This window comes from Amblyomma mixtum, chromosome 3 (assembly GCF_055824585.1).
Source record: "Amblyomma mixtum isolate Tamu chromosome 3, ASM5582458v1, whole genome shotgun sequence".
NCBI classification, from domain to species: Eukaryota; Metazoa; Arthropoda; class Arachnida; order Ixodida; family Ixodidae; genus Amblyomma; species Amblyomma mixtum.
Window position 1 is genome coordinate 216,642,108 of NC_143014.1, and position 27,291 is coordinate 216,669,398.

At 48.0% G+C, this 27,291-nt stretch overlaps 1 protein-coding gene across 3 annotated transcripts in view; it reads left to right on the forward strand.

The window, feature by feature from the left end:
* LOC149353667 (solute carrier family 25 member 35-like) overlaps positions 1–25,606 on the forward strand; it is a 52,620-nt gene extending 27,014 nt beyond the window's left edge. For all 3 annotated transcript variants that reach the window (XM_089582710.1, XM_089582711.1, XM_089582712.1), the window contains exons 2-4: positions 6,535–6,695; positions 7,900–8,192; positions 16,473–25,606. In XM_089582710.1, the coding sequence (XP_089438836.1) occupies positions 6,578–6,695; positions 7,900–8,192; positions 16,473–17,024 (963 nt within the window). In that variant the 5' untranslated portion in view covers positions 6,535–6,577 and the 3' untranslated portion in view covers positions 17,025–25,606. The remainder of the gene's footprint in view (positions 1–6,534; positions 6,696–7,899; positions 8,193–16,472) is intronic.
* Positions 25,607–27,291: the final 1,685 nt, after the last annotated feature.

The following is a 27,291-nucleotide window of genomic DNA, read 5'->3' on the forward strand; positions in this document are numbered from 1 at the left end:
AACTCAAGCTATGAGGGACGCCGTAGTGGAGGGCTCCGGAAATTTCGACCACCCGGGGTTCTTTAACGTGCACTGACATCGCACAGTACACGGGCCTCTAGAATTTCGCCTTCATCGAAATTCAGCCGCCGCGGCCGGGATCGAACCCGCGTCTTTCGGGTCAGCAGCCGAGCGCCGTAACCACGGAGCCACCGCGACGGGGCAGGCTGTGTATTACCTACCTTTGTGTTGCTGTTGGAAGAAAAGAATAGTGTGTGCAGTGTGCATTAAATTTCGGATCTTTCCGTGTTCCTGTTAAAACACACTATAAAGTGCTGCCATCATTGAGGCGCACGGTACGGTACGGAAGAATTAAATGCGCCCGAAACAGAGGAGGCGGCAGCTGAGGAGAGAGGAACCATGCAAATTAGGACAATGTTTTGGTTACGTTTCCCCTTCCGTCTCCTTCTCTCTACAGGCTTTGGTAGCACACGGTTGCCGAGAACCTGCTAAAGAGGGTTTGGCGCTGCCAAACGCACTCATCTTGGACGGCTCCTGCTAAACATAAACCGCCGATAAAACTTGTGAATTGTAAAGGTAGACCCCACGTCGTCCGCGGTCTGTCAGGTCGGGAAAGACTGAAGAACATGAAGAGCGTTAATTTATGGAACAGCCGAGTATTGATACTCTTGGCGATGGCGCGCTTATATAACGTGCTCCCCATGTCAAGTGCTTTGTAGTTTTTGGGGCGACAAGCACAGGCCCTATACTCGCAAGATAACTATGGACTCGTCCCACTCGCCACTGACTGCGGTGCAGGGACATTTTGCGCGGCAACTGACTCTTCGATGTGGTTGGCATGTGCAGGGTGTTTCACGTAAGACTTTACGCAGTTATAAAAATATAGGCTTTCTGAGTCAGAAGAGGGCTTTCTTCGGCCTAGCATTATCATCGGTTTAGTACGTTGGAATACAGCTAAGACCTGCTAACTAGCACGCTGGTTAACTAATATTGAACGGTAAACTTTTTAACTATTACTGTGAGGCTCCTGAATTATTGAGAGACGTGTAGGTCACGGTAAATAATATCCAAATCAGTTTTTAGGATTTCGAAAACACGGTTACCCTCGGCCTTGTGGTGCAAGGAATTTTGGCTGTTTCGACGCGTTACGTGCACTGGAGAGGTTGCTTTGCCCGTGAGCTTTTCGAAAGCACATGTATTTGGGCGCGATGTAGCCAAAATTTGTTGGACCACAGCGCCGAGCGTAACCGCGTTTTCGAAATTCTAAAAACTGGTACGGATATTACTTACGGTGGGCTACACGCCTCTCAATAAGTAAGGAGCCTAACAGTAATCGTCAAAAAGTTAACCATTCTTAACTTTAACAGGCCTGCTAGTTAGTGCGTCTAAGCTGTATTCCGATGTACTACACCGCTGGCAATGCTATGCCGAAAAAAGCGCTCTTCTAACTAAAAAGGCCTATTTAAAAAAAAAAAAATTGTATAAGGTCTTAAGTGAAACACCCGTATAGCTGGCGTGGCGGACAAACTCAGCTCAAAAGTCAGCAGTGTTTGTTACTTTCGACCAAACTTTGCGCTAAATTAAGAAGCTGCGGCATTGGGTGACAAGCACGCCAAAGGTGGACTAGGAAGGAAAAAATGCCAGGCGATTATTAAACATGATGCGATTGCCAGAGTTAGCCGCAAACAAACGATACAATTTGTTACATGGGCCTAAGGAGGTGCCTTCTACCAAGTGTCAGCCGCAGGTGTTGACTGGAACATAATTCAACATCATTTTGAATGTTGTCCGAGGAGCCGCTCGGAATTTCCACCCACATCCAGTGACGTCAGAGTGCACGTGCCCCAACTATTGTGGCGTCATCTAAATCAGCGGTTGCTCACAGGAACAACCAGTACTTGCTAGCGACGCCGACGTCACAGATCGACCGAACCAAAACCGCCGGTACAAAATCGTTTTAATGAATTATTCACGCTGCGCACTGACGTTTTGAGTTCATTTTCATGAAAACTAGGCTCGAAAGCCTCTTTCAAGGCAAAAAAAAAAAACAAAACACGCACGCCCAAAAACTTTGCGTTTGTGCCATTTTACAGGAGCAGAGACACCGAATTTTGGGATGCAAGTGCTTTTCTCCGGAATTTTGAGCTGGACAATGATATACATGAGTCACAACGCGCAATTCAGCTGCGCCAGCTCAGTAATTTATTACTGAATTTTTTGTCTCGTTTCCGTTTCAAACGCCGTAACGACTGCGACGGCAACGATATGAGGTCGCGTGAGGCATGCAAAAACTGCTATATAATCGCTGCTTGTTCATTTTTTTGTCACTCCAGAGCTTGGAAAGGCTCGCGTATGAGTAGACGTGAGTTAAAAGGAAGAAATAATCATCATCATCATCAGCCTGACTACACCCACTGCAGGGCAAAGGCCTCTCTCATGTCTCTCCAATTAACCCTGTCCTGTTAAACGAAGAAAGCAGCGACCTAAGCTTACTGAAGTTTTTGTATGCCGCACGTCACCTGAACGCGTTTTTTTGCGTCATAGCCGTCGCTCGGCTGTTGAAACCGAAAGAGCATGAGAGAAAAGATTCGATACTAAGTTATTTAACGCTCGTTGGCGCTATCAGCGTGGATTGGTTGGTTGGTTAATGGGGTTTAACGTCCCAAAGCGACTAAGGCTATGAGAGACGCCGTAGTGGAGGGCTCCGGAAATGGTCGATTCCAATCTATTCTAATGTGCTGTGAGTCCTTATAAAGAGAGAAAACGCAACTAAAATTTGATGCCTCTACTCCTTTCAGCTTTAACATTGCCTTACTCTGCGATGGTGGCTGTGCACTCTAATTTATGGTAAGCGGCAAAGCAACGATAAAGCTGCAACTGGCGTTGACAGTCGAATCGTCTTTAATGATCGTCTTGGAATTAGTTTCTTTTAAGGGGTTAACCAGCATCGACCTGGCCAAAATCCACTGAGACTCCGCACAAAGGGTGCGTGTGCGCTCACACATTAGTTTATGGGCGATAATTACGGCTTTATGATGCGAGAAATGATTGATACTCGGGTGTCCTGCTCACTACGCGACCTAGTGAAGTCGCTATTTCACAAGATCTTCAAGAGCACGCACCTCATTTTCTTATCGCCGTTGTCCGATAAGCTCACAGTTGCTTTCACGAGGACGTTCTCGTGCTTCTTCTTTCGAACACGTTAACTCTGATCCACTCATCTTCTCCGGCACACTGATGAGCAGCGGGTCGATGGGCGTTCGAAGCAGCACCAATATCGGCCTTGTCTGTCGGTAAACATCGAACGTGGCTTTGTTCGCGAGCGCTCCTCGCCGCCTCATTACCCCCCACACGCCAGTGAAATTTTGTCCATGCCGCCCTCTAAAGCCTCTGAAACTTAGCCGCCGCAAGGGTGCTGCGCCATCTGTCGAGCAGTGCGACCGCCGCCGTCACACGTGACAGGTGGCCACACTTGCCGCCCTCCTCTCTGCCCGTAGTTATTATCCGGAGCCCTCCACTACGGCGTCCCTCATAACCTGAGTCGCTTTGGGACGTTAAACCCCCGTAAACCAAACCGTAAACCAACTTTCTAGGTAACGACAGGACACGATTAACGAAGATCGACCTGGTAGCCTGCCCACCGTGACCGGTGGCAGTTCTGTTCATGATTGGTCGCGAGAGGTTGCTCGGGAAGAGAAATCCGGGTCTCAGAACCCTCACCGATGGCAGCATCTGCCATCGCAGGGCAGTGGCGCATCGCTTAACCGATGCACCACTGCGCCGGGAGTGGCATGAGGACTCCCATGAATCTATGAATGTGCAGTGATGGACTAAAGTTTGCGGGATGCGTGTTTGCGGGGGAAAAAAATTCTCTCTTTGTGGCCGGGCAAAGCAGCTCATTGAAAATTACTGAATCGCGAGGGGGCATGCGTGCTCCATTAAGAAGAAAAAAATATTAGCTGACTGACAGCGACGCAACGCAAAATAATTTTTCTTCCGCGAGTCCGCATAACGCTAACTTTTGTCCATGATTTTGCAGTAGTGAATGATCAATTGCACATATATGGACATTAACCCATTATCACTATCTGAACAACTTCCTTCCGTGAACAATGGATCGGTACGCCGGAACCGAAGTGAAAACCGAAGTGCTATAGCGCACCTAATTCGCATTTGGCCCAACTACGCAAACCGACCGTCAATTTTTTTCCTTTTCTTCAGTGTGCGGGGCCCGTGTCTGTGAATCGATCGTTGCGGCTACGCAGCACATACTTGAGCGACAGCGCTGCCGCGGGACATTCAGGACGCGAGAGCGCGCATTTTTTTTTTTCCCGGCATGGACGTGACACTTCGTGTCACCGTGCTTCTCTTCATTTGGGTTGGCTCCTTTTGTCAAACCTGCACACCCTTTGAGCGTCTGGAGACTTGCGTCACACCCGGAAATGCGGGGAAATGCAGTTCATTTACGTAACAAGACGCGGCTCGAAGGAAAATTAAAAGGAGCCTCTGTAACTCCGTGCCTAGAACGGAAAGTTGCAACGACTCGAGGGTCGTTACGTATTGGCAATTTATGACGGCGTTAGAAAGACGCACTTGTGGCGGAACAATGCCTGCATTCCACGTCGACGAGGCTTCCTTACCTGGGAGACTGCATGCAGGCGTTACTGATGCTGTCCCAACCTTTTCGTCAGCCAGTGCACGCTTGTGGCTAAAGTGGCTCACATTTTACATGTCGAGTGGCTACCTGTCTTCACAGGATCTACGCAGTTTTTTTTTAACGGATAGCGTTAAGTGTGGCAGACGTGCCGGTGTGGGCGTCGTTGGCCACGAGCAAAATATCCACGAAAAATCCTCAGACAAGCATCCTAGGTGGAAGGTGGGATACCTAGGTACCGTGGCAGGCGGAAGCTTCATTCGCAGACAGGACGGCTTTTTCGCTAGTGAGGCGTCTAGTGTTAGCGAACTAATAAACATTTTCTTTCGTGCTGCGGCCGTCGATGCCGGCGGCGTCCGACTGGCCGAAGACGCCGCTAGGATCGACGGACTCCTAGCCGTTGTCTAGGCGGGAGGGCTAAAGCCCTCCCTGTATCTGTACCGATGAATCGTCTTAAGTAGTAAGCTGGTTAAGTGATTTTTAGTAATTAGTTTTCTAACTGTTAAAGTTAGGCGCCTAGTTGCAATGGGCGATTTGTAGCTGGTCGTTTGTAATAGCCATATCAGTTTTCATAATTTAGAAAACGCGATTACCCTTGGCTCTGTGGCTCGACAAAATTGGGCTCTTTGGACTAGTTAAGTGCACTGGAGAGGTTGCTTTGCCTGCATACTTTTCGAAAGCGTGTGTAATTTGACACGCTGTAGCCAGAATAGGCTGGACCACCGCACCGAAGATAATAGCGTTTTCGATATTCTAAAAACTTATATGGCTATTGGTAGATGACGGCTACAAATCTCCAATTGCAACTAGGCGCCTAACTCTAAAAGCTAAAAAGTTAGGTATTAAAAATTAGTTAACCAGCTTACTAAGAATATTCACCGGTTTTCTGGGGTCCGCCAACACCTCTAATGCTGTGCCGCAAAAGCCGTATTTTCGCCTCAAAAAGCCTACTTTCGAAAACTACTTAAAGTCTTCTGAAACACCTAGTAAATGACTTACCCTCGAAACTAATTTGTAATGTACGACTGCATGCCGACGACTGCGTTATCTGCTGCACTATCACTAACATCTCTGACCAATCGCATCCCCATGCATGCATGGTGTGATGACTGGCCAGTGTTGCTTGTTCCCAATAAATGTAAACGTGCATTTTCACCACCGACGTATTGACTACCTTTTCACTTACTCAGTTTCTAACGTCCCGCTAGAATTTGTACATTCACGCAAGTACCTAAGCGTCACCTTATGCAAAGTATCTCTCCTGGCGCACATACTACGTAAAATGTGCTTTAGCATCCTCTAAACAATCATTCGGTTTTTCTAACCATCATATACGGCACGCACCTCAAAATGCTAAAACATCTCGCCTACAAATCACTTGTCAGACCGAAACTAGAAAACGCGTATCTGGAGGCCGCACCAAGCGTATCGCATCGACACTCCCGAATCGGTTAAAAACTGTGCCACGAGGTTCATTGATTCTGCTTGTTCATAGGACATCCGTCGCTTAAAATATAATCAAATCTGACAGCTTCTTCCTACCGGCTCGCATTGCTTCTCTTTGTCTGTTTTTGCGCCTTTTTACAGTTCGCTTGGTAAACCACCCTACATTACCCCACTAGTCCTCATCGTCCCGGCCATACACTAGAAGTCCTTTGCAAACGCGCCCGCACCGTCACATACTGCGAAAGCAGTCCTACTGCTACCCAGTGAATAACTAAACAACACTGAACAGGGAAGTGCGCGCGACTACTCGGCCATTTCTGTGCAGCCCTTTAGGTGAAGCGTTTGGGTGATGGCCCCTGAAGTCTGCATCATGAGCATCCGTGCACGGCGTGGTTGTAGTGACAGCGTCCGATTTCCGGCCGCTGCTCTCGCAGACACCTGCCCGGTCCTCCTCATCCGTGATCCGGAGAAAGCGCCATGGCGGAGGTACTCATCGCCGCCGTCGCTTCGTGCTCGGCCAGCCTCATCACGCACCCCATCGAGGTGGCCAAGATCCGAATTCAGCTTCAAGGGGAGCTGCAGCCGCCGGTAAAAGGTGGGAGTTCTCTTTTTTTGCCCTGCCACTACCGCTTTCTTGGGCTAGAACTTATACTGTCTCTCTGGGAAGTCGACTTTCCTTCCCCTCCACTTTGTTGTTATCGCTCGAAATGAGGTAGGGGGTTTCGTTCCTGCCAATGACCGTCGGTTTTATTGAGTGCGATGTAGCACACAATTTTGGCGCACTTGCACGAGGGTCTGGATGTGCTGCCGCAGTAGAATCGTGCAACAAGTTATTAGGTTCATTTTCTGTACAGATACTGATTCCTCAGGTTTGAGACGCTGCAGGAGTCAGTGCACGGATCAAATTTTAAATATACTGAAAAAATAAAACGTAAATTGGAGGACGCAGTTCTTTTGCAGATAGTTCACCGTGCATGGTTATTTCCAGAGAGGTATAGTTCAGAATTCTATTTGCAAGCATTACTGAAATTTTTAACAATTTGGAAATTACTTGAAAGGTTCATTATTTAGTGGTGCCAACGCACGGTGTCGCACGTTCAGGATTCACGATTTAAACAGCAGTGTGTGAATGTGAATACAAGTACAGCGCTACACAAGGTCGCGTTATAATCCGTGACCCACCCACTCGTGCGCCCGTACTTTAGTGCCTCGAATAACAAAAAGCGAAAATTTTCACAAACACCTGTAACAGTTTTTCCTTCAAGTGATTCTAGTTTTAAAACGTCGTACGCACAGTGCGGTGACCAAACAGGAGATGTCCACTCGAGTATATACCTCACAACGAGTGGCTTGGCTAGAAATTTTTGCCGGGGAGGAACGGCGATATATGTCTAGCTCTCAGGGGAAGGTTTGCTGGCTTGGCCCCATTGCGCGTTCAACGAATTCATTGGGACCTGGTTTATGTACCTCAAGTTTTGAACTGTGTTACATCATTAATATAAACAATACATTAAGAAATTGTCCGCCAACGCAGCCCAGCGACATGTTCCATAGCCCTTGAACAAGGTCAAAATCAACAAGCTCAGAGGAAGAGATCGCTATCCCAACAACGGCTTACCATTAACGTGCACTAATGTAGACTATGCCACCCTCTATTTTCGTTTTTTTTTTTGTCCTTGCTCTTCTAACGAGTACAAATCACTTCGGACTTTAGGAAAGCGCGCAGTGCACTGCTGTCGTAAACGGCGTCGTCGCCTGTATTTGCGGGGCTACACACCGTGACTGCGCCGTTCACGCAGACAAGTCGGTGCGGAAGCGGCCGGTCTACCGCAACGTGCCCCAGGCGCTGTACACGGTGGCGCGCTACGACGGCATCCTCGCCATCTACCGTGGCCTGCTGCCGGGCCTGGGCTATCAGCTGCTGGCCAACGGGCTCCGGCTGGGCATGTTCCAGACGATCGAGGACTTCGGCTTCACGCTGGACGAGAACCTCGAGCCCAGCATTCGGCTGAGCGCCATCTCCGGCGGGGTGGCCGGCGCCGTCGGGGCGTTCGCCGGCTCGCCGCTCTTCCTCCTCAAGACGCACATGCAGGTTCGACACGCCTCCCTTAGATGGAGCGGAATGCACAGTCGCAGGGGCGCTGAATTCGCCTTTCCAAGGCAAATGCCTTTAATGGCTCATATTGCCGTCCGTTAGCAGAGGGTGTCACACCTTTGGCAGCGTTTAACTCGTGTTAACTCGGGAACTAAAAAAGATAGGAGAAAACGAATGGCTGCCTCAGATAGAGGAGGTAAAAATTAACCCATAAACTAAGTCTAAAAGCACTTGCTGCTGGGCTAGTTGGTTTTTGTTCATATTTGAATAGGTTTCAGGCGCAAAAAACAGACAAGACACATAGGAAGGTAACAGGACGAAGCGCTTCGTCCTGTTACCTTCCTATGTGTCTGGTCTGTTTTTTGCGCCTGAAACCTATTCAACTATAAACTAAGTTTTATGACTGTAGATTAATTAGTTAAATAATTATAGGCAAAAATTCCAAAATTGCGTCGATATAGCCGTGGGAACGGTGTGACGTCACATCCACCGGAAGTCGTCATGGCATAGTGAAAATTTTCACAGAATTGTCGGAAAAACGTCGGATTTCGGTCAAATTAGATGGAAAGATGTGCAATTAAGCTTAATGAACACTTAAGATCCCCGAAAGATGTATAATTTGGGTATCGATACATCCACGGGAATGGTGTGACCTCACATCCACCGAAAGTCGTCACGGCATAGTGTCCTCGGCTTTCGCCTCTCAACACTTTAGTTGCCGAAGTGTCCTCGCAATTTTTTTCACGACATGTGGCGCCCTTTAGGGAGTGCGCGAAAATTCATCTGCTACACATTATATTGGTTGAAAACACATGCGGATGCGAAGTGGCAGGTGTGCGCTCGCAGCTTCCGCTCGCCCCTGTCTCCAGCATCGACTTCGCGTGCGCGGTACAAGCAAGCGATTCGTTTTCAATCGGTGGAAAGGGCAGCGGAGTAGAGGAGCGCATGCGCAGAGCGGCCGCGTGATAAAGGCTAATTACCCGCTCGCCACGATGGCTCAGTGACTGTGGCGTTCGGCTATTGAGAACAAGTTCACGGATTCGAGCCGGGCCGCATTCGATGCAGGCAAAATACTAAACGCTAAAAAAAAAAAAAAAAAGCGTTGTGCTCCGAGATTTCAGCACATGTTATAGAACTCCGCGCGCTTTTAGCTATTCCATAGACCCCACTACGGCCTGTCTCATAACCCTCAGACTTGTTTTTCACTTTAAAATCGGTCACTTCGTGTGCAGCGTATTCTTGGTGCGATAGAATGCGGTCGAAGTATATTCGAAGCCCTCCGTCGCGGCTGTAGCTTTCGTAAGGAAAAATGAATTCATTCTTAAATGTCCACCTCGTTTAAATAAATACTGCCAGTACAGTATATGCCAATTCGGTTCTGCTCATGACCAAATGCAGCGTCATTTTATAGATAAATAGTATGCAGGCGTTGTATAAACGCTACGTAAGAAGGGTACTCTCTACGGGGTCTTTCATTTTATTCTCTGCATATAAGTTTAGAAAGAATTCAAACATGGTATGTGTTTAGTCGATTAATATTTACTAATATTCTTGACCCAGATATCCTCCTGGCCATTTAACCTAACCTCAGAGGCTCTTTAGCCGATACAGCATTTTTATAAAAATTCTGCATTGAATAACTTGAAACGACCGTATAGGTATCGATAGCGTTAATATATATACAAAACGGCCATGGGCGCCGCCTAATCATATTACCGCAGTTCTTGCCGTGCTCTTCGGGTTTGAGCGCCGCTTTGACATTGACGACGTGAGGCGGCTTGCCGCTTAGAGTCCAGAGGCTGTAGCGGTGCCATCCGCAAATCTTCGGACACTGGCGGCGAGTCACGTATGAAATGATCGCGCGTACCAACTGACCAGCCGGTGCCGCGAAACGCCTTTTCCTTTTTGCGCAGTCCGTGTCCTACTTTACGTACGCTCGTTCGTCTCCCTGGACAGGTGTATGCGCGCTCATCTGTATTCACTGCCACGCGCCCCGTGACAAGCCATGATAAGAGGGGGCACGTGACTGGTTGAAGGGAACGCGAATCTATTCTCATTACTGCGCACGAGAAGCCACATCCTGTATTCGAGGGGAGAGCCACAACCGTTGTCCGCGGAGCTGCTTTTTTCATTGCCGGCTGTGGAGAGGGGATAATAAAGTGTACACCGTGTCGTACAGAGGGCAGAACGCATGTCCAGAACGACGGAACTCTGTTTCGCAGCTCCCAAAACAGCTGCGACCAGGAGGGCAAAAAATGACGCTGAAATCCTATGAGTTTAACTGCACATGCTTACATCCAGACCGTTTTAAACCAAATGTTATCACTAGATATCACCTGTTCACCCCGAAACACGCCCAGAACGTGTTCCAGACGAACGTTTTGTCCTCTGTACGTAATTGCCTCCCGTACGGGCACGCCGCCGTGTTCTGGCGGAATTGGTGAGCTTTCTTGCTTGGTGTACCGTGAGGTAGATGAAAGGACAGTGCTCCGAAATTATGCACTCCTCGCTTTTCTTTCTTTTTTTAGTTTTCACTCTCATAAGGCATGAATAATGCTCTTCAGTATACGAGCGGTAACCTGCGCGCGTTGCCGGTTCGCTGCTCCGGCAAGCCTTGCCGGTTCTGCGGACAGCTATCTCATCCGCGTACCAGAGTGTACACCAAGCTGGAAACGGGCAGATCGCCGCTCTGGCTTGGCAAGCCCCTGTCTTCAAAGGACATGTGTTAGAATGGGAAAGAAAAAGAAAGAGAAACAAAAGTGCCTAGCCCGCAAGAGAAATAACGGCGACCTCCATCACATTGCTACCCTGGCGGCCTTCGTAAAAATGAGTCGTAAGCGTCACTTAGTACGTTCAGATCAAAAGACAAAGCGCGTCAGTACTTTCCTCATTAAACTATGATTATGCCTCGCATCTCATTAAACAGTGGTTCGCGAAACGTTTGCATTCGTTAGCAGAACAAGATCTACACAATAAGGTGAAAAGAATAAAAGGAAGCACGTAGGGATTTAGAATGCCGCACTGTTCGTATTCTTAAAACAAATGTAGTGTCAGTACTGATTTTAATGTGTCAAAATGAAACAGTAAAGCTCCGCCTCCTTTATAAGTCAACCTTAACATAACAGGTATTTCAGGGAAGCAATGTTCAAAAATAGGCTTTTTGGGGTAAAAATATGACTCGGCGTAGTATTACCAGTGTTGACGGACATCAGAAAACCGGCGAATCGTTTGAGGTAGCAAGCTAGTTAACTAATTTTTATAATTTATTTTTAACCGACTAGGGTTAGGCGCTAGTTGCAATAAGAGATTTGTAGCCGGTCGTTAGTAGCCATATCAGTTTCTAGAATTTCAAAAACGCGGTTACCCTCGGCGTTGTGGCTCGACAAAATTTGGCTACATCGTGCCAAAATACGTGCTCTTTCGAAAAGCACGCAGGCGAAGCAGCCTTTCCAGTGAACGTAACTAGTCAAAAAAGCCTAATTTTGTCGAGCCACAGCGCAGAGGTAATAGCATTTCCTAAATTCTAAAAACTGATTTGGCTATTACTAACGACCGGCTACAAATCTACAAACTAGGCGCGTAACTCTAATAGTTAAACAGTTAATTAAAACTATTTAACCAGCTTACTACTTGAAACGATTCACTGGCTTTCTGGTGTCTGCCAACACTTATAATACTGTTCTGAAAAAGCCATATTTTTACCTCATATTTGGATTGTTAAAACGTTTATTTGGGGCCTGCAGTAGAACGCGCGCTCGCGCGCGCGCGCTCCGGACGGGGCCTACGTCGTCCTCTGGGCGCCGGCCGCGCGGCCTGGGTCCCCGCTCGCCGTTGCCGGCTCGCTGGGTCCCTGCCGGGCCAGCGCCTCGATGACCTGCTGGACAGCCCAAAGTTGTTCCTCTTGTTTGTCGCTCCCTGCGGCTGCTTCCAGTCGCGGCGGGATCCTCCCAGACTTAGCTTCTTCCTGGTACTTGCTGCAATTCCACAGAATGTGTGCGAAGCCGGCCGTCTCCGTTCGGCAGACTCTGCATTTGTCTGTCGGGTGCGTCTCGGGATACATTCTGTGCAACAGCGACGGGCTGGGGAGTGAGCCCGTCTGTAGCTGTCTGAATAAAACGGCTTGCTCTCGACTGAGCCCCGAGCAAGGGGGTGGAAGGGTTCTGCGAGCTAGGCGGAACGCCTTGGTTATTTTGTTGTATTCGGTCATTCGGTCCTTGGTGCTGAACCACAGCGGCCAGGCGCGCGCGCCTCGGCGTGTGCCGTCTCGTTGTGGTTGGCGTCGCGGTCTGACGCCTCGCCCGCGTGCGCCGGGAACCACTTGATTCTCACTTGTTTGCTGCCATCGTCGTTCTTGGTTGCCTGCAGTATGCGCACCGCTTCCTTCGCTATCCTGCCTTTGGCGTAATTTCTCACCGCCTGCCTCGAGTCGCATAGCACCGTGTGGCAGTCGCGGTCGGCGATGGCCAGGGCGATGGCCACCTCCTCCGCTTGCTCTGCCTTGGGGCATCTCGTGCTGGCGGTCGTGCGAACGGTGCCGGTCGCGTCGACGACGATCGTCGTGAAGCCGTGTATCTTAGCGTACTCAGCCGCGTCAACGTAGCGTGCGTGTGTGTCGGCCGCGTGCTGGTCTATCAGCGCCTTGGCTCTCGCTGCTCTCCTCCCTTTATTATGCTCCGGGTGCATGTTCTTCGGTACGGAGTCCACTCTGATGTTGCGCCTGATCTCTTCGGGGACGGGGAGCTGCGTCTGCTCCCTGCCTTGATATCCAATTCCCAGGTTGTCCAGGATTTTCCGGCCGGCCTTGGTCGTAGACAGTCTATCGAGTTGTGCGGCGCGTTGGGCCTCCGCTGTCTCCTCTAGCGTGTTGTGCACCCCCAGCTGCAGAAAACTTATTTTTAAGAATAACTTAGTCTTCTCTGAAACACCTGCTATAAACACATGCATGGAAGCAACCAATATGAGAGCAGCATTCCAGTATTGGTGGCAGGGATTAGTACCACATGCTCTCGCGTAAAGTTTGAAGTTTATTTGGATATCGGTACAGCATGCCCATGGGGTGTGAGAAAAGGATGCTTTAATACCTCCTGACAGCCTGAACCTCCTCGTTCGCATATCAGGACGACAATAGGGTGACAGAAATAATGGTCAATACAATAAGAAAACACATAAAAGATGCAGGAAGCGGTTTAACTAGCCGAAATGAGCGCAATTTCTAGCTCACAAGAAAAACAATTAAACACTGGGAACATATGCTGTTGGAGCTCATTGCAGCTTGAAATTAATGAGAAACAATGAAACACATATACTATTAGTATGTGCTATCAAACAACTAGGATCATAGCAATATGAAAGATAATCGTAAACCATTGTACAAATTAATGCAGGTTTGAAAGGAATCAACGGACTTCGTTTTTAATTTGGCTTTCGGTGCGACTTTCCTGAGCGCACGTAATCAGAAACCGGCATGTATTGCATAAAAACACTTAACTGTTTGTGCACAGACTGTGCACCGTAATTTGTGCGTCCTCTAGGGGCAAGTAAAGAAACCGTGCGCAAGTTATTCTTCTATCAGTTGTTTGTCTTCAAAAATGAGGCTAAATCTCGTTTATAGCGATAAACATAAAATCGCTAATTTCTCCCTGTAACATTGCTGGAGTAGATTATGCGCATATTTTGATCATGATGATGAAATTTTAGGGCGGAAGGGCATCTGTGTCCAAAGATCGCCATCACACAAGGTGTTTTCGACTACTCAAGGTGGGATCAAAGACCCATTCCTCAAGCAGTTCACCCTAAATAAGCCGGGCACCAGGACAGGGGAAATCTTGTACCTATTTTATCGCCGGTGGGTACTCGGCGGCGCTGGAGATCGAACCCCGCACCTCCCGCATGCGAGGCGGATGCTCAAATCTCTAGGCCACTGCTGCGGTGCTTATGGGTATATTTTATAGATAACGCTTTTAATGCTCGTCTTTGAAGGGAATACACGGCATATTCATACCGGTATTGGTGCAGATACCCCAAATGAAGTTACAGTAAGTAAGATGTGAGGGAATTAAACTGAAGTGTTTTTTGTCTTCAAACTTGATGGTTGGTTGGTTTATGGGGTTTAACGTCCCAAAGCGACTAAGGCTATGAGAGACGCCGTAGTGGAGGGCTCCGGAAATTTCGACCACCTGAGGATCTTTAACGTGCACTGACATCGCACAGTACACGGGCCTCTAGAATTTCTCCTCCATCGAAATTCGGCCGCCGCGGCCGGGATCGAACCCGCGTCTTTCGGGTCAGCAGCCGAGCACCATAACCACTGAGCCACCGCGGCGGCCCTTCAAACTTGAATAGGCAGGAAATGACGAAGGCGAAAGAGTAGACCAATAGACCTCGACATTGCGAATTGTTTTCTCTTTTTTTTTTCATTTGCACTTAAAAGCCTCGAGGGACTGAAGTGCTAACAGGAACCAGTTGTCCTGAATGTATGCGCGTTGCCTCGAGCAGCACAAGTGGGAAAGTAAGGTGAAGCGTCTGCCTGCGCGTTTGCGTGTTGTCTGCATGAGCTGCTCGGTGCATTGCGTGCAAAGAAGACTCTAGCAAGAACTACAAATACCATTTTGTCCGCCATTTTTAGAGGCTGACACTTGAGAAACATATATGATAGGGCGATACTTATTAGAAATAATAAAAAGGAGATAAAAGCGCGCATGTACTGGAGGAGATGACCATCGTTTGCTAATTTCGGACGCACAGCGAGTGAGTGAGTCAGCATTGGATTGCGTGATGGAACCTGTAAGCTGCAAAACATGATCAAACGCCAGCTCAGGAAAAGAAGTTCGTTGCCTCCAAGTTTAAGCTAGCTTAATTGGACGTACGCAGACAGAGAACCGCGACTGGACTCTAATCTCTCTGCCAAGGCATCGAAACGTGACTCTGCTTTTACCGCGGGAATTTAACTACAGGCTATGTAGATCAACCCAATGTTTGTCAGTGTGCGTTACAGATCCGCGTCTATCCTCTATTTTCGTCGATCCCTGTCGCTACCCTTTTTCTTCCCCTTCCTCAACATTTATCGTAGAATGGCAGGCCAGAACAATCAGATTCAGGCTAACCTCTTCGCTTTTCTTTTGTTATTCTCTCGGCTTAGCCAACTTCTTTGTTTGATATGAGCTTCGATAAAGAACCTACGCTCTCGCTCTTTGATGTGCTTCGAATTTCGTTATGCGCTGTGTGGGACCGGGATAACGTAACGGTTACATTCAAATTCGATTTCATTTGGCCACTGGCTGAGGTGCCGCCGTGCCCTCCCACACCCTTGTTATCGCTGGGATCGGTCAGCCAGCGCGGAGCGTGATAACACTGGTATGGAGTCGAGTGAAAATGATAGTGATATTATACCGGCCCTGGCTTTGTCACTGGCAGCCGTGTATCGTGCTCGCCGTTTAGAGTCAGGCGAAATATCTGTAGTAAGTCATTCATTAGTTAAGAAAGGTGGGAAGAAAGTTTGTAGGCTTACGAGCAGACCTATAACTTTTCAGCACAGGCGTGTGGTTTTAGGTTGATTTGACTATTTCTGAGCCTCCAAGACGTTCGTGACCGCAACGGCTTTTTACTGTGTGCCGCGCTTTTCGCACATGCAGTATAATTAATAATCTATCCATGAGGGCACAACGGCCGTCGCAAACAACGTCACGAGTTCAAACTCGGCCGCAGCGGGCTGCATTTGATGGAGGCAAAGAGCAAAAGCGCTCGTGTACCAAGATTCACGTTGCAGAAATCCAAGGTGACGAAACTAATCCAGAGCCCATCGCTACACGGCACACTTTTAGTCCACATGCAGCTTGGGCATGCTAAACACGTGCTAATTAGATTGGAATCATTTATATAGCCCTCGCCCTCACCATGCTTAAGAGCAGTTAATTGTGTCCAAGAACAGGCAGCGCGGTCGGATTAAGTGGTTTTTGTGAGTTTTACCGAGTTTTTCTACGTACTACCCTTGCAAACTCAAGAGGAGGTAGTGTAAAAAGGTTTTCCAAGTTTTATTCAATCCGGATTTTTGCCTTTCGCCATATAATCGAGTATCGCCGTGACCTCCAAGCAGATTAACCGTCGTGAGCTTCGTGCGATGCTTATTTTTCCTGTGCCCTCAGTACGTTGTTTCCACGAGCCAGAAACATGAGAATCAAGTATTAGCATTCAATTAGACGTAAGGTCATAAGGAACAGGGTGCAGCCGCGTGGTGCGGCCCAGCAAGCCGGCTGACGATCGCCGCCCGCGTGTTCGCAGGTGCACTGCGCGACGGCGTCCATCGCCGTCGGCTACCAGCACGGCTACAGGACCGCCCGGGCCGCGTTCATGCACATCTACAGGACGCAGGGTCTGTGGAACGGGCTGTGGCGCGCCACGTCGTCCAACATCCTGCGCATCTCGACCGGCTCGGCCCTGCAGCTGTCCACCTTCATCGGCTTCAAGACGCTGCTCAACACGGCCACCGAGGGCCGCGAGCGCTACTTCTTCATCAACACGGTGCTGGCGGCGCTCATATCGGGCCTCGTGTCGGCGCCTTTCATCGCGGCCGTCGACGTGCTTCGGGCGCGCATGTACGCGCAGCCGTCCAATGCGCGGGGCGAGGGCCTCTACTACCGCAGCATCTGGGACTGCGTGCGCAAGATCAAGCGCACCGAGGGCCTGCGCGGCCTGTCCAAGGGATTGGGCGGCGCGTTCCTCTACACGCTCACCACCTCGTCCATCACGCTCATCTCGTGGGACGAACTCAAGAACGCCCGCAGGGAGCGCAGGCATTCGAGGGACTACTACATCGACTTCGGCTACCAGTGACGACGCCCCCCGCGGTACTTTCGACGAGGGGCGCAGATGTACGCGGACTGAGGACATTTATTCCGTTTGAGAGTATTGTTAAGACTTACTGTCTTTGGGGTGTGTTTCGAAAGAGTGAGTGAAAAGCTGGCGCGTCCGCTCGGGTTGTCAGCGTCAACAGGGACGGGTTCACAGCCTGATTTCTAAAGCGGTCATGACTGCATAGGCTTCGGTTTGCAAAGGCGCGTGCTTTGTTTCACCTTAGGTTTGTTCGAGCTGTTTGCCCATGCCTTGTATAAACGGTTGCGGAACGCGGAGTATGCGTCGGTCAGTGCTGGTGTTTTCGCAAAATTTGCAGCTAGAATGCTGTGCATGCTACCAAACGCGCAAGCCGGATTCTATACCAGTTTTCAATTAAGCCATCATTTGAGAGCTGATACGAGCGGCAGTAAAAGCGTTGCACAGGCGAGCTCGAAGAACTTGAGTAAAGGTACCCCAACCAGTGGTAAGACGGAAGGGTTAGGGAAATAGTCTTGTCCATTCTTGTATGTTTCTATCTTGTTGGCGATGGCTGACGCAGCATCTTTTACTTGGTGAGTCTAGCCCTGACGGTTAAGCTTCCACGTGGAACGCACGCGGTACATCTTGCACTTCGAAAAAGGATGGAAGCCGGGTGTAGACCACGGACATGACTTCTGAGAGCGTGCGTTTCAAGCTAAGTGACCGTAATATAAAGCCGTAGAATAAAGCCCACCTTCGGCGAAAAGGTGGGCTTTATTCTCTCGTTAAGTGCGGTTCCGCAGCTAGCATGGCTAATTCAAGGGCCACGAGGCAGCATGAAATAATGAAATGCAGTAGCTACATCCATGCTTGAGTAGGCTTTGGCTTCAAAGGGTCGCCGTGATATCCTTGCGCTGTTGGAAATCAACCGTGGCCAAAAGCTGAGGAAGGAAACCGTGGCAGGAGCGCGTCTTCAGATAGACTAGGCCAAATCGTAACCGTGTAAACTAAATGAAAGCAGTTCTGTAGAGTTTTTTCTTCAGGTCGTTTTCTTTTGCTTTATCTTGAATCGAATCTATCAGTTGTATCCGAGGTATTCATGTGACGCCACAGGCGCCATTTTGTGGTACAGTGCGCTGCCTCAGCAGTGCAAAACGGAGCAAGTGGCGTTAATCTGGTTAGTATGCTTGCAGCCTTTCGCCGTGCTACATGTATGTACCACAAAATGGCCGCCACTGTGATTTCAGTGCATACTCCCTATTAAGCGCTCTTTTCTTTTAGCTTGAAAACACTTTGTCATACGCAGGCTCGAATGTGCGCATAACGGGCGACCAATTGCATCTGAGTGGCGACAGAGGTGTAATACGACTGGATGCGAACGTGACTTAGTAACTGAAGCATTGTCAGCGCCGCGAAGATACGGCGTAGTTTTTATAAAGACAGCGGTGATTGGTTTTGGCGAATGAGACATGGACGTCTTCTTTGGCACTGCGCGAAACGAATTTGTTGATGGATTTATAGGGTCCATGCGTAAGTGTTGCTGACTGTAACTGCCGCGAAAATTACTCCTACGTGCTTACACAGAAGCTAACGTGCCACTATTTTCCTGCGTTAAAGATAAATTATTTTGTGCTGCGGCGCTTAAGATCAATTAATGGTCAACGAAGTGATCTAATCTGGACGCAACGTTTAATACAAAGCCGCATTACTTGACCATTATTAAAGTGCCTCTAGCCGCACAGGTTTTCTATCGCCGGATACGTGAAACATAGAGCACGGATTAAATATTGTTCGTGGTTGGTATGATAGTATATGCACAATAATACGTACCATCGCGGCACTGCACTGCCATATAAACAGCATGGACAAGCAACATCTCGACAGTTTTAATGTTTGCGGTATTTAAAAAAGCAAACATTTGTTAAACTATTTCGCCGCATTTTTATCATGATCTCTACCTATAGGATAATGTCTCATCCAGAGAACAACAATGTCGCGCAACTTGTACGGCGCCAGTCATTACACCAACTGGCTTCGCCGACTTCTATCACTGCGCTCCTTTGAAGCTAGATTTTTTACGCGAATTAAACATTTGTGGGCCAGTAGCGTCGTTAGAGCTGTGTACATAATTGTAGACGCTTTTCTGTGAACAATTTGGCGTCATAGAGTAGCAACGAGGATCTAAATGTGCCACTGTATTCAGGAGTACAACATACTGTACCTTTATCTTGGACTTAATGTCGTAAGCTGGGAATGTTTGCAATTGCCCCTTCCCTCGTTTTCTAGAAGAGTTTTTTTTTAGGAGCAGTGAAGTTGATTAGCGACGCCATCGTTTGTTGCGATGAATGCTGGTATCGCTGGTTCTGACCAATAGTGGTTGTGCTGCAGTGTGTAGTTTTCGGCTTTGCATGTTGTTTATTAGACCTTCCTGCCAAATCGCGCGGTGTTCGCCAAGTTATCACGGCACTCCGAAGGTATTGTATTGTAGCGTTGACATTATCGGCCTGCTATCGACATTGTTTATGATATGGTAACCTGTGCCGGTGGACAAAGGCCCGAGAAAGTGTTTGTTAACCTTAGTAAATGCATGGCGTCTCACCCTGAGAGACCGTTCGCAGCGTCGGGAGGTGATTTTGATTGCAGTGCCGAATTGATGATGACAATGACGACGGTATGAGTGGCCAGGCCTTGGTATTGGTCGATCAACAGAAAGTTCTTGATCAGGCTATTGCTACTATAGTCAGCGACGGTTGCTGACCAAGCCATGGTGGGTTCGCTTAGTCGCGCTCTCTGGAAGGTTTGGTTTGGTTTGGTTTATTCAGGTTTAACGTCCCAAAGCAACTCAGGTTATGAGGGACGCCGTAGTGATGGGCTTCGGAAATTTCGACCACCTGGGGTTCTTTAACGTGCACTGACATCGCACAGTACACGGGCCTCTAGAATTTCGCCTCCATCGAAATTGAGCCGCGGCGGCCGGGATCGAACCCGCGTCTTTCGGGTCAGCAGCCGAGCGCCGTAACCACTGAGCCACCGCGGCGGGGCCTCTCTGGAAGAGATAGCGCGGTGCTACTGTCATTCACATTTTGAGACTGCTCAATTCAGATTGTTTAAGCACGTCTGTGATCGAGGAGTCCCACGCTGCAGTGACGGCAAAGGCAAAAGGGTCGCTCTTGAGAAATGCTAAAGGATTCACCGAAATCCAACAGCAGCGCAGCGGACGAGGTGTTGGCGTTCTTTTTAGTCTAGTCCTTTACTCAGTTCCTGTATTACTCCTTGAGCAACTCAGATTAATGACACCTTTACCAGGTGGGGTTTAAATGCGGTTCCAGACGGCAAAAGGGCGCCTAAGTTTTTCTGACAGGTGTGTCACCTCTTGAGACAGACTCGTGCTTCTTGATTGCAAATAAGGGCGGCACGTAAAAGGACTGTTGTTTGAGTGCACTGAAGTTTGTCACGTGGGACATTTAACTGACATTTATGGCCGCTTCCTCGTGGAGTATATCAGTCTAAATAGATAAATTTGCTCTCGGTTTCGTGACACCGAGAGGCACACCTTTCCCTCAGCGTTTATGAATAGTGTTTCGTCGTCGTGCAGCAGGAGAGGAGTGCGAGTTTCAACGTTTGAACGTAGCGTGATGCCAAAATCGTGCACTGTCACACGGCGATGAGGTAGCAATCTTCATCGCATGAGGTGCTTTGCTAGCAGTCGCTGCGCTCCGCATTAAAGCGGTCTGGACGCGGCCGTAACACATTGCCTAGTAAATGGAGGGAACAGCTTCTAGTAGTTCGCTGTGCAGTTTGAAGACGCAGACACGCTATCGCATATCGCGAGGCCTGGGCGTCCGCTTTCTACCATAGCCATGTGGCCAGGAAGAAGCAGCAACAAGATAAGGAGCTCCCTGAATCTAACACATATCTCTCGTCTGCAGGATGCTGTCTCTCGTTTTCATCGCGACGCAAGAGGCCACTACTGCCGCCAGCTTTAGTAGTAGCGCATTTGAGGCGATCGCAGCGCCATTCGGGAAGCTCAGATTTCTCACGTATTTGCGCTGAGTATATATAAACCACTAAGAACCGTAGCATGACCGGAGTGAAATTAAGAACCGCCTTGTTAGCAAACGGTGACCTATAGAGCTGTCATAGTGGTGAGCGCCATATGAAAGCGCGGCTCAATGTTTGCCCGAATGTTTCCAAAGAAAGATGTCCTTTAGTGGAAATGTCGTTTAAGTATTGATCGCATTCGTGCCAATTATGCTTCTTTGCAGAAACAAAGTATCTGTGTGGTGCTTGAGAGCTTGAGGGTGCTCGCATGCCATTTCAGGCTGCAACTATGGGCGAATAAGTCAAGAGATTTCGTACCTGCCATTGTGATGCGCTCCTGAAAGTGATTTGACCTGCCGGGTGGGTATGTTTTAGACGCGGAAAAATAATTTAGTGCAACCACTGAATGTGCTTTTGGGAAGGTAAAGATTTTTCAGCGGCATCGGCCACCACTACTTCGCGCGACTGCATATATAATTTTCACCGCAGCTTCTCTTATTACTGGTGGCACCAAAAGAGTTAACGCGGGACAAAACGTTGCGCAGGCATAGTGTAATGGTTAGGTTCTGATCGACTTTTTCACTGGAAGTTTGCTGAAGCCTTCGTCACGGAGCGCTATTCCTCATGTGTGACCAAAACTATTGCCGCAAAGCGTTTTTTATTGATAATCGTGCCACGATTTCAGCTTTATTGACAGTGTGTTGTCATGGCGCTCCTTTCACTGTGCCTGTGGTGGATGTGTGCCACTGTCTTCGCCACTGCATGCTTAGAGCATGGGACAAGCGAGAGAAAGAGGGAGAGAACGATGACGTCTTTAAGTCAACACCAAGTTCGCCGCTGTAAGCTCAAGATTACTTTGACATGTTTTATTTAGTGCGGATAAGCGGGATGTTGTGAGTCAGTTTGTCCATGAGGTGGGCGGTTCATGGCTGGGATGTGGGACAAGGGTTGGTTGGGGGTAGTTAGGGCGTGTGGGCAGTCCCAAAAACCATGACGGTCATTCGGGTGGCGCCGCTCGGTATTTGCAGTGGTGGTGGTCTGTGTATGTAGAGTCTATTGACGAAAGTGAATTTGAATTAGAGCGTCCCGCCAGAATGCACTGTCTTGACGTGAAGAAAAAGGGTGGTAACTTGATGGTGGCCTTTCTATGGCGCTTAAGGGCACTGACAGCTGATTTTTAAGCACACTAATTTTTTTTTTAATGCGACAGCGTTTAGGTTGGCGTCTCAAAAAAAAAAAAAAATTCCGGCTTCTCTGTCACGCAATTCTCTGATTGGTCGACAGAGGCCACATGACCTTGTGACGTCATCACAACCTGCCCGCTGTGGCAGGTAGCAACCTGCCACCTGCCCAGCACGTCCCGCTGCGCATGAGCCGTACGGGAGCTCGGGAAGAGCAACCTGGGTCTCCCAAGCCCCACCCGCGGCTGTGTTTGAAACACCTACCTGCCGGAGCGGTGGAGAATCGCTTAACCGCTGCAACACTTGCGCCAGTAGTGGTATGAGGTCTCCCCGGGATCTATGAATGCGATTGAGAGAGGCCTGACGTCATCAGCACCACGTGATCACCAGTGAACCAACCATAGGGCAGCGCCAAGTAGAAAATCTGAGGACCCCAAAATTTTGGAAGTAGGCCCACCCCAGGAAATCGATTAGGGTGCATTAGTGGTTGGATTAAGGTAGACTAGGGGTTCAGATTAGTATAATCCCATACGCTAATCCAACGGAAGGTACTCGACCATCCTAGTAGGTGATGACTCATGCACACCATATAAGGGCAATGGAATTGGTTCCAACCGGAGCTTTGGCGGGAAAATCACAAAATGAACATTAGAAACTCATTTTAGACACCATAGCAGACAATCTAAATGCTATGGCATTTTCTTTAAGAGTTTTGCCTAATGAAAAGTGTGGTTTCAAAGTGCCCGATCCCGCAGTGGTTGCTTTAGAAATATAAAGTGTACTTTTAGGATCCTGAGGTCAGGACGAACTGGTTTCTTCATCTCCTGGTGCCAAAAATAATGATCAGTGAGTGTGACAGGAGTTCCACGCCGGCAGAAGTGCGTAACCAATAACAAGCGCTGTCCCTGGTTAAATAATTCGGCTGTAATTTTTGTACGTGTCTTCAGGGCTGTTTCATTACCTGTACGGCAATACACTCACGCTTCTACGCTTTTTACGCATGCATATACAAGAGAGCATCGATTTGCGACAGCGTGCGATGAGGTTGCCACTATTCCTCCGGGCACCAGAAAATGCACTCAGAAGGCTGTGTAAACGCTAACAAAATATATCAAGCATTTTTTTAAATAAAAAATACAGCGGCATCTAAATAATGCACCCACAGCAAAGTTATGGTCATGTGACGCAATACACGCGCAGTTCAGTACTCGCAGTCCTGAATTTACACCGCAGAAAGTCACTCCGTCAAGCTGCGCGCCGCATGCAGAATTAAAATTAAAATTTCTCACTTAACCGTTGATATCATGCGTGGGTTGGTAAATGCAAGGCAAAATCTGTTGATTTCCTCTTTAATCTTATAACATGTTTTGGTCAATCGTCGGTTCCTTTAAGGACGTTCTGATGTGTTAGGAGGTCATATTCGTCGACAGGTGATATCGTGGGTCAAGGCAAGTCATTAAAAATAAAAATTCTTTCTCGAGACAGCCGAGTGACCCGGGTTCTACTGGATCGTGACTCTAGGCTGGGGGTAAGTTTGGAACCGTAATTGAGTGCGCTGCGTGGGTGGCAAGGGTTATTAATGTCGCGTCTGTGTCTGCAGGCAGCCTGAGCATCTCTTAGAGTGGGGAAGTCACAAGTCGGATGTGAAAGGAGCTTATTGGTCTCCATGATGACCACGAGTTCCACTTCTAGCGGTCTAGGGACTTTATCGTTATTTTGACGTCCCTTTCTCAAGTCTTAGGGCATGTGGTGGGGGAGGAGGGGGAATGATATTGCCACATGACTTTGCAGTGTCATCTTCAATTGCATTACATGAGTGGTTTGTTGGGCTAGCGGTACTTGCTCTCTTGTGTCGGGTGTTCTATACCATCTACACAAAAGAGGAAGCACTGCTCGTCCTGCTGAGCAGGCTGGATTCAGTGGTGGATATATTCAAGCAAATACACCATCTAGGCGTTTTGCATGCTCCACTACGTGAGCATAATTGTTACTCGCCATGTTTTAACCATAATTGGTCAAGGTTAAGTGGAGTAATTGGAACCTTTGGAACTTCAGACTTCTACTGAATAACTCATTAAGCAAGAATCGTTGCGCAACGAGGTTTCATTAGCAGCGCGGGTTTATTATAGTTGATGGACTAGGTTAGTCATCCAAAAGGCGGCATTTTACATGCCCACTTTTGAAAACAAAGGCCCTCATGGACGGAATACGCAGAATGTGCACGAGCATCTCAATACAATTTGCTGGTCTCTATGCTGAGCCTAAAAAAAAGTGAGCGTTGCCCCCAACAAAGTCTCGTGAAGATGCAACGAAGAATTCTTTATTTCAGCTATATATCCTCTTGCTAAACTGCCTCGCTGTCATTTTGCTACGCATGGCTTTGTTCCCAATTATCGTGAAACGTGCTCCCAATGACACAGGCGCGAAAGGGGCATTCCAAGACTACGTCCTGAACGAAACGTGGCTGTGGACGTAGCCGCGGATGTAAATGTGCCCACAGAAGTTCCCGTAACTCGGAAGCCACAAAAGCGCTTAATTTATGGGCAGCTTGAGCATGCAGCCACGAACTAAAGTTGTTTGAAAGGTGTGCAAACTGTACTGTGCATTTTTCTGCGTGACCTGACCAGTCAACTTCTGAATGTCAGGCTGCCACTCCAAACTGCGAGGAACAAGAGCTTTTAATCGAAACTTTCGCGTTCCAGAAACTTCTTTCGGCAAATGTATATGCTGCTGTCCTCACGTGCTACTCGCTGAGACAATCTTGCGCTTGATCACGCATGCTTAGTGTGCGCGAAGCGCAGAAACCGAGAGTATTCGTCGTTTTTTCCCCCTGCTCGCACGCGCCAACGTGCGCTGACTGTGTTTCGTGGACACCTGATGACTGCAGCCCCGACCACGCTGTACTGTCATAGGTAGTACAAGACATACACAAAATCTAGTACTGAGTATACGGGCGAAATACCAATTTGAGGGAAGGTGATGTCACTCTTCTTTCAGGTACGATGATGAGTGAATGTGTGGATTGGCGCTTTAATGTATGCGAATACCTGTCGTGTAGAAAAGCGTGACTGAGGTTGGGCATGCATTTCATATTCTACACTACAGCATTCCGGCAATGCCAAAGTGGTAATGTTATGATTGCCACAGGTTATGATGTTGCCTGTAAGCAAAGTATTCTGCGTCATTTTCGTTAGGATGTCGCTGGTGATATGCACCAGCGAGTTTTGTGCGATTAAAAATTTATACAGGAGTGGTTATTACGCTGCATGCATTTTTTTCGTGGGAACGCAAGAATACGCGAATGTAAAGTAGCGTGCGAATTCGCAGAGACTTCACACTGTAAAAAGGAAAAAATAAAGGACTGTTATACATGTTGCTCAACTGGCTGTTCTGTTGTTCGAAATAAAATGTGAATATACGAGTATTAAGGGCGAATGGGAAACCGACGTCATCAAACAAACCCCAGAAGTGTTATTAGAACTCAAGGGCTCGGTCTGCTCGTTGTTAGTAACAGGCAGCAAGAGTTCCTTGCAATCCCTGTCTCGGCGCAGGCGGATGACCAGCCCAAACACTGCTCTTAATCACAGGCGCTTCATTCTCTTATATTCAAGTTGTTATCACAACCACAAGGCGGGGCTGCAAACACAATGAAGGCCATGCACTTCACGTTAAAAGCAGCCCAGTGCTTTTCAGCATATCCATGCATTGCCTGGCAAATTTTTTCGGAACTGGTAAAATACACATCTATGCAGTTATTCAGAATGAGGAAAACATTTTTTATTATATCCTTTGCCTGCCGCTTTTGCGACTACGCATTCCCAATGATACATACTGACTCTACGCCTGTTTGGTATAGAAGGCTAATAAAATCAAGTCTGAGAGAAAATATTTTTCTCCATGCTGATATTAAAATATTGGTGCCCAGAAAAGGCTTCACCGTCCTTGTGTGCACTGATAAAGAAAGTTTCGAGCCAGACGTTGAAATGCAATTACGGGTGTTACGGTTAAATTAAGTTTCTGCCGCTCTCGGTTGCCCTTTCCTTCTCTTGGACATGCCTTGCTCAAAGCCCATTTCTTCCTCTTAATTTCAACTAGGATGTCATTAACTCGTGTTTGCTCACTGATCCACACAACCTTTCTCTTATCTCTCATCGTTACACCTACAATTTTCCTTTCTATAGCTCGCTGCGCTGTCCTCAGTTTAAGCTGAACTCTCTTCGTTAGCCTCCACGTTTCTGACCCATAGGTGAATGCCGGTAAGATACAGCTAATGTATACTTTTCTCTTGAGGGATATTGGTAAACTGTCATTCGTGGTCTGAGTATCTGCCAAATGCGCTCTACCCCATTTTTAATCTAGTTATTTCACTCTAGTGGTCCGGATTTGCGGTCACTACCTGCCCTAAATATATTCTTTACCACTTCCAGCGCCTCGCTACATATCGTAAACTGCTCTTCACTTCCGAAACTGTTGAACATTACTTTCATCACATTAATTCTAACACCTACCTTACTGATTTGTCTTTCTAGGTCATCGATCATGCTTTGCAATTCATCTCATGAGTGACTTAGCGACGCAATGTCATCAGCGAAGTGCAAATTTCTGAGGTATTCTCTATTAACTCTTATCCCCAGCTGCTCCTAATCCAGGTCTCTGAATACCTTCTGTAAACAAGCGATAAATAGCACTGGTGCGATTGTGTCTGCCTGCCAAACATCCTTCCTTATTGGTATTTTATTTTTTATTTTTTTGCGGAGGATTACGGGGCCTGTGTAGCCACTATAGACATCTTCCAGTATTTTTACACAAGCCTCTTGTACGCCCTGGTTCCGCAATGCCTGCATGGCTATTGAGGTTCCTCAAATGCTTTCTCGTAATCTATGAATGCTAAATAGAGGGGTTGATTATATTCTGCGAGTTTCTGTATCACTTGATTGATGGTGCGAGTATGCTGCCGAGCACCCTTTACGAAAGCCTGCAGGTCTCTTGATTGATTGAAGTCTAAGGTTGCACTGATCCCATTAGCGATTACCTTTGTTAATACCTTGCAGGAAACATTTGGTGAG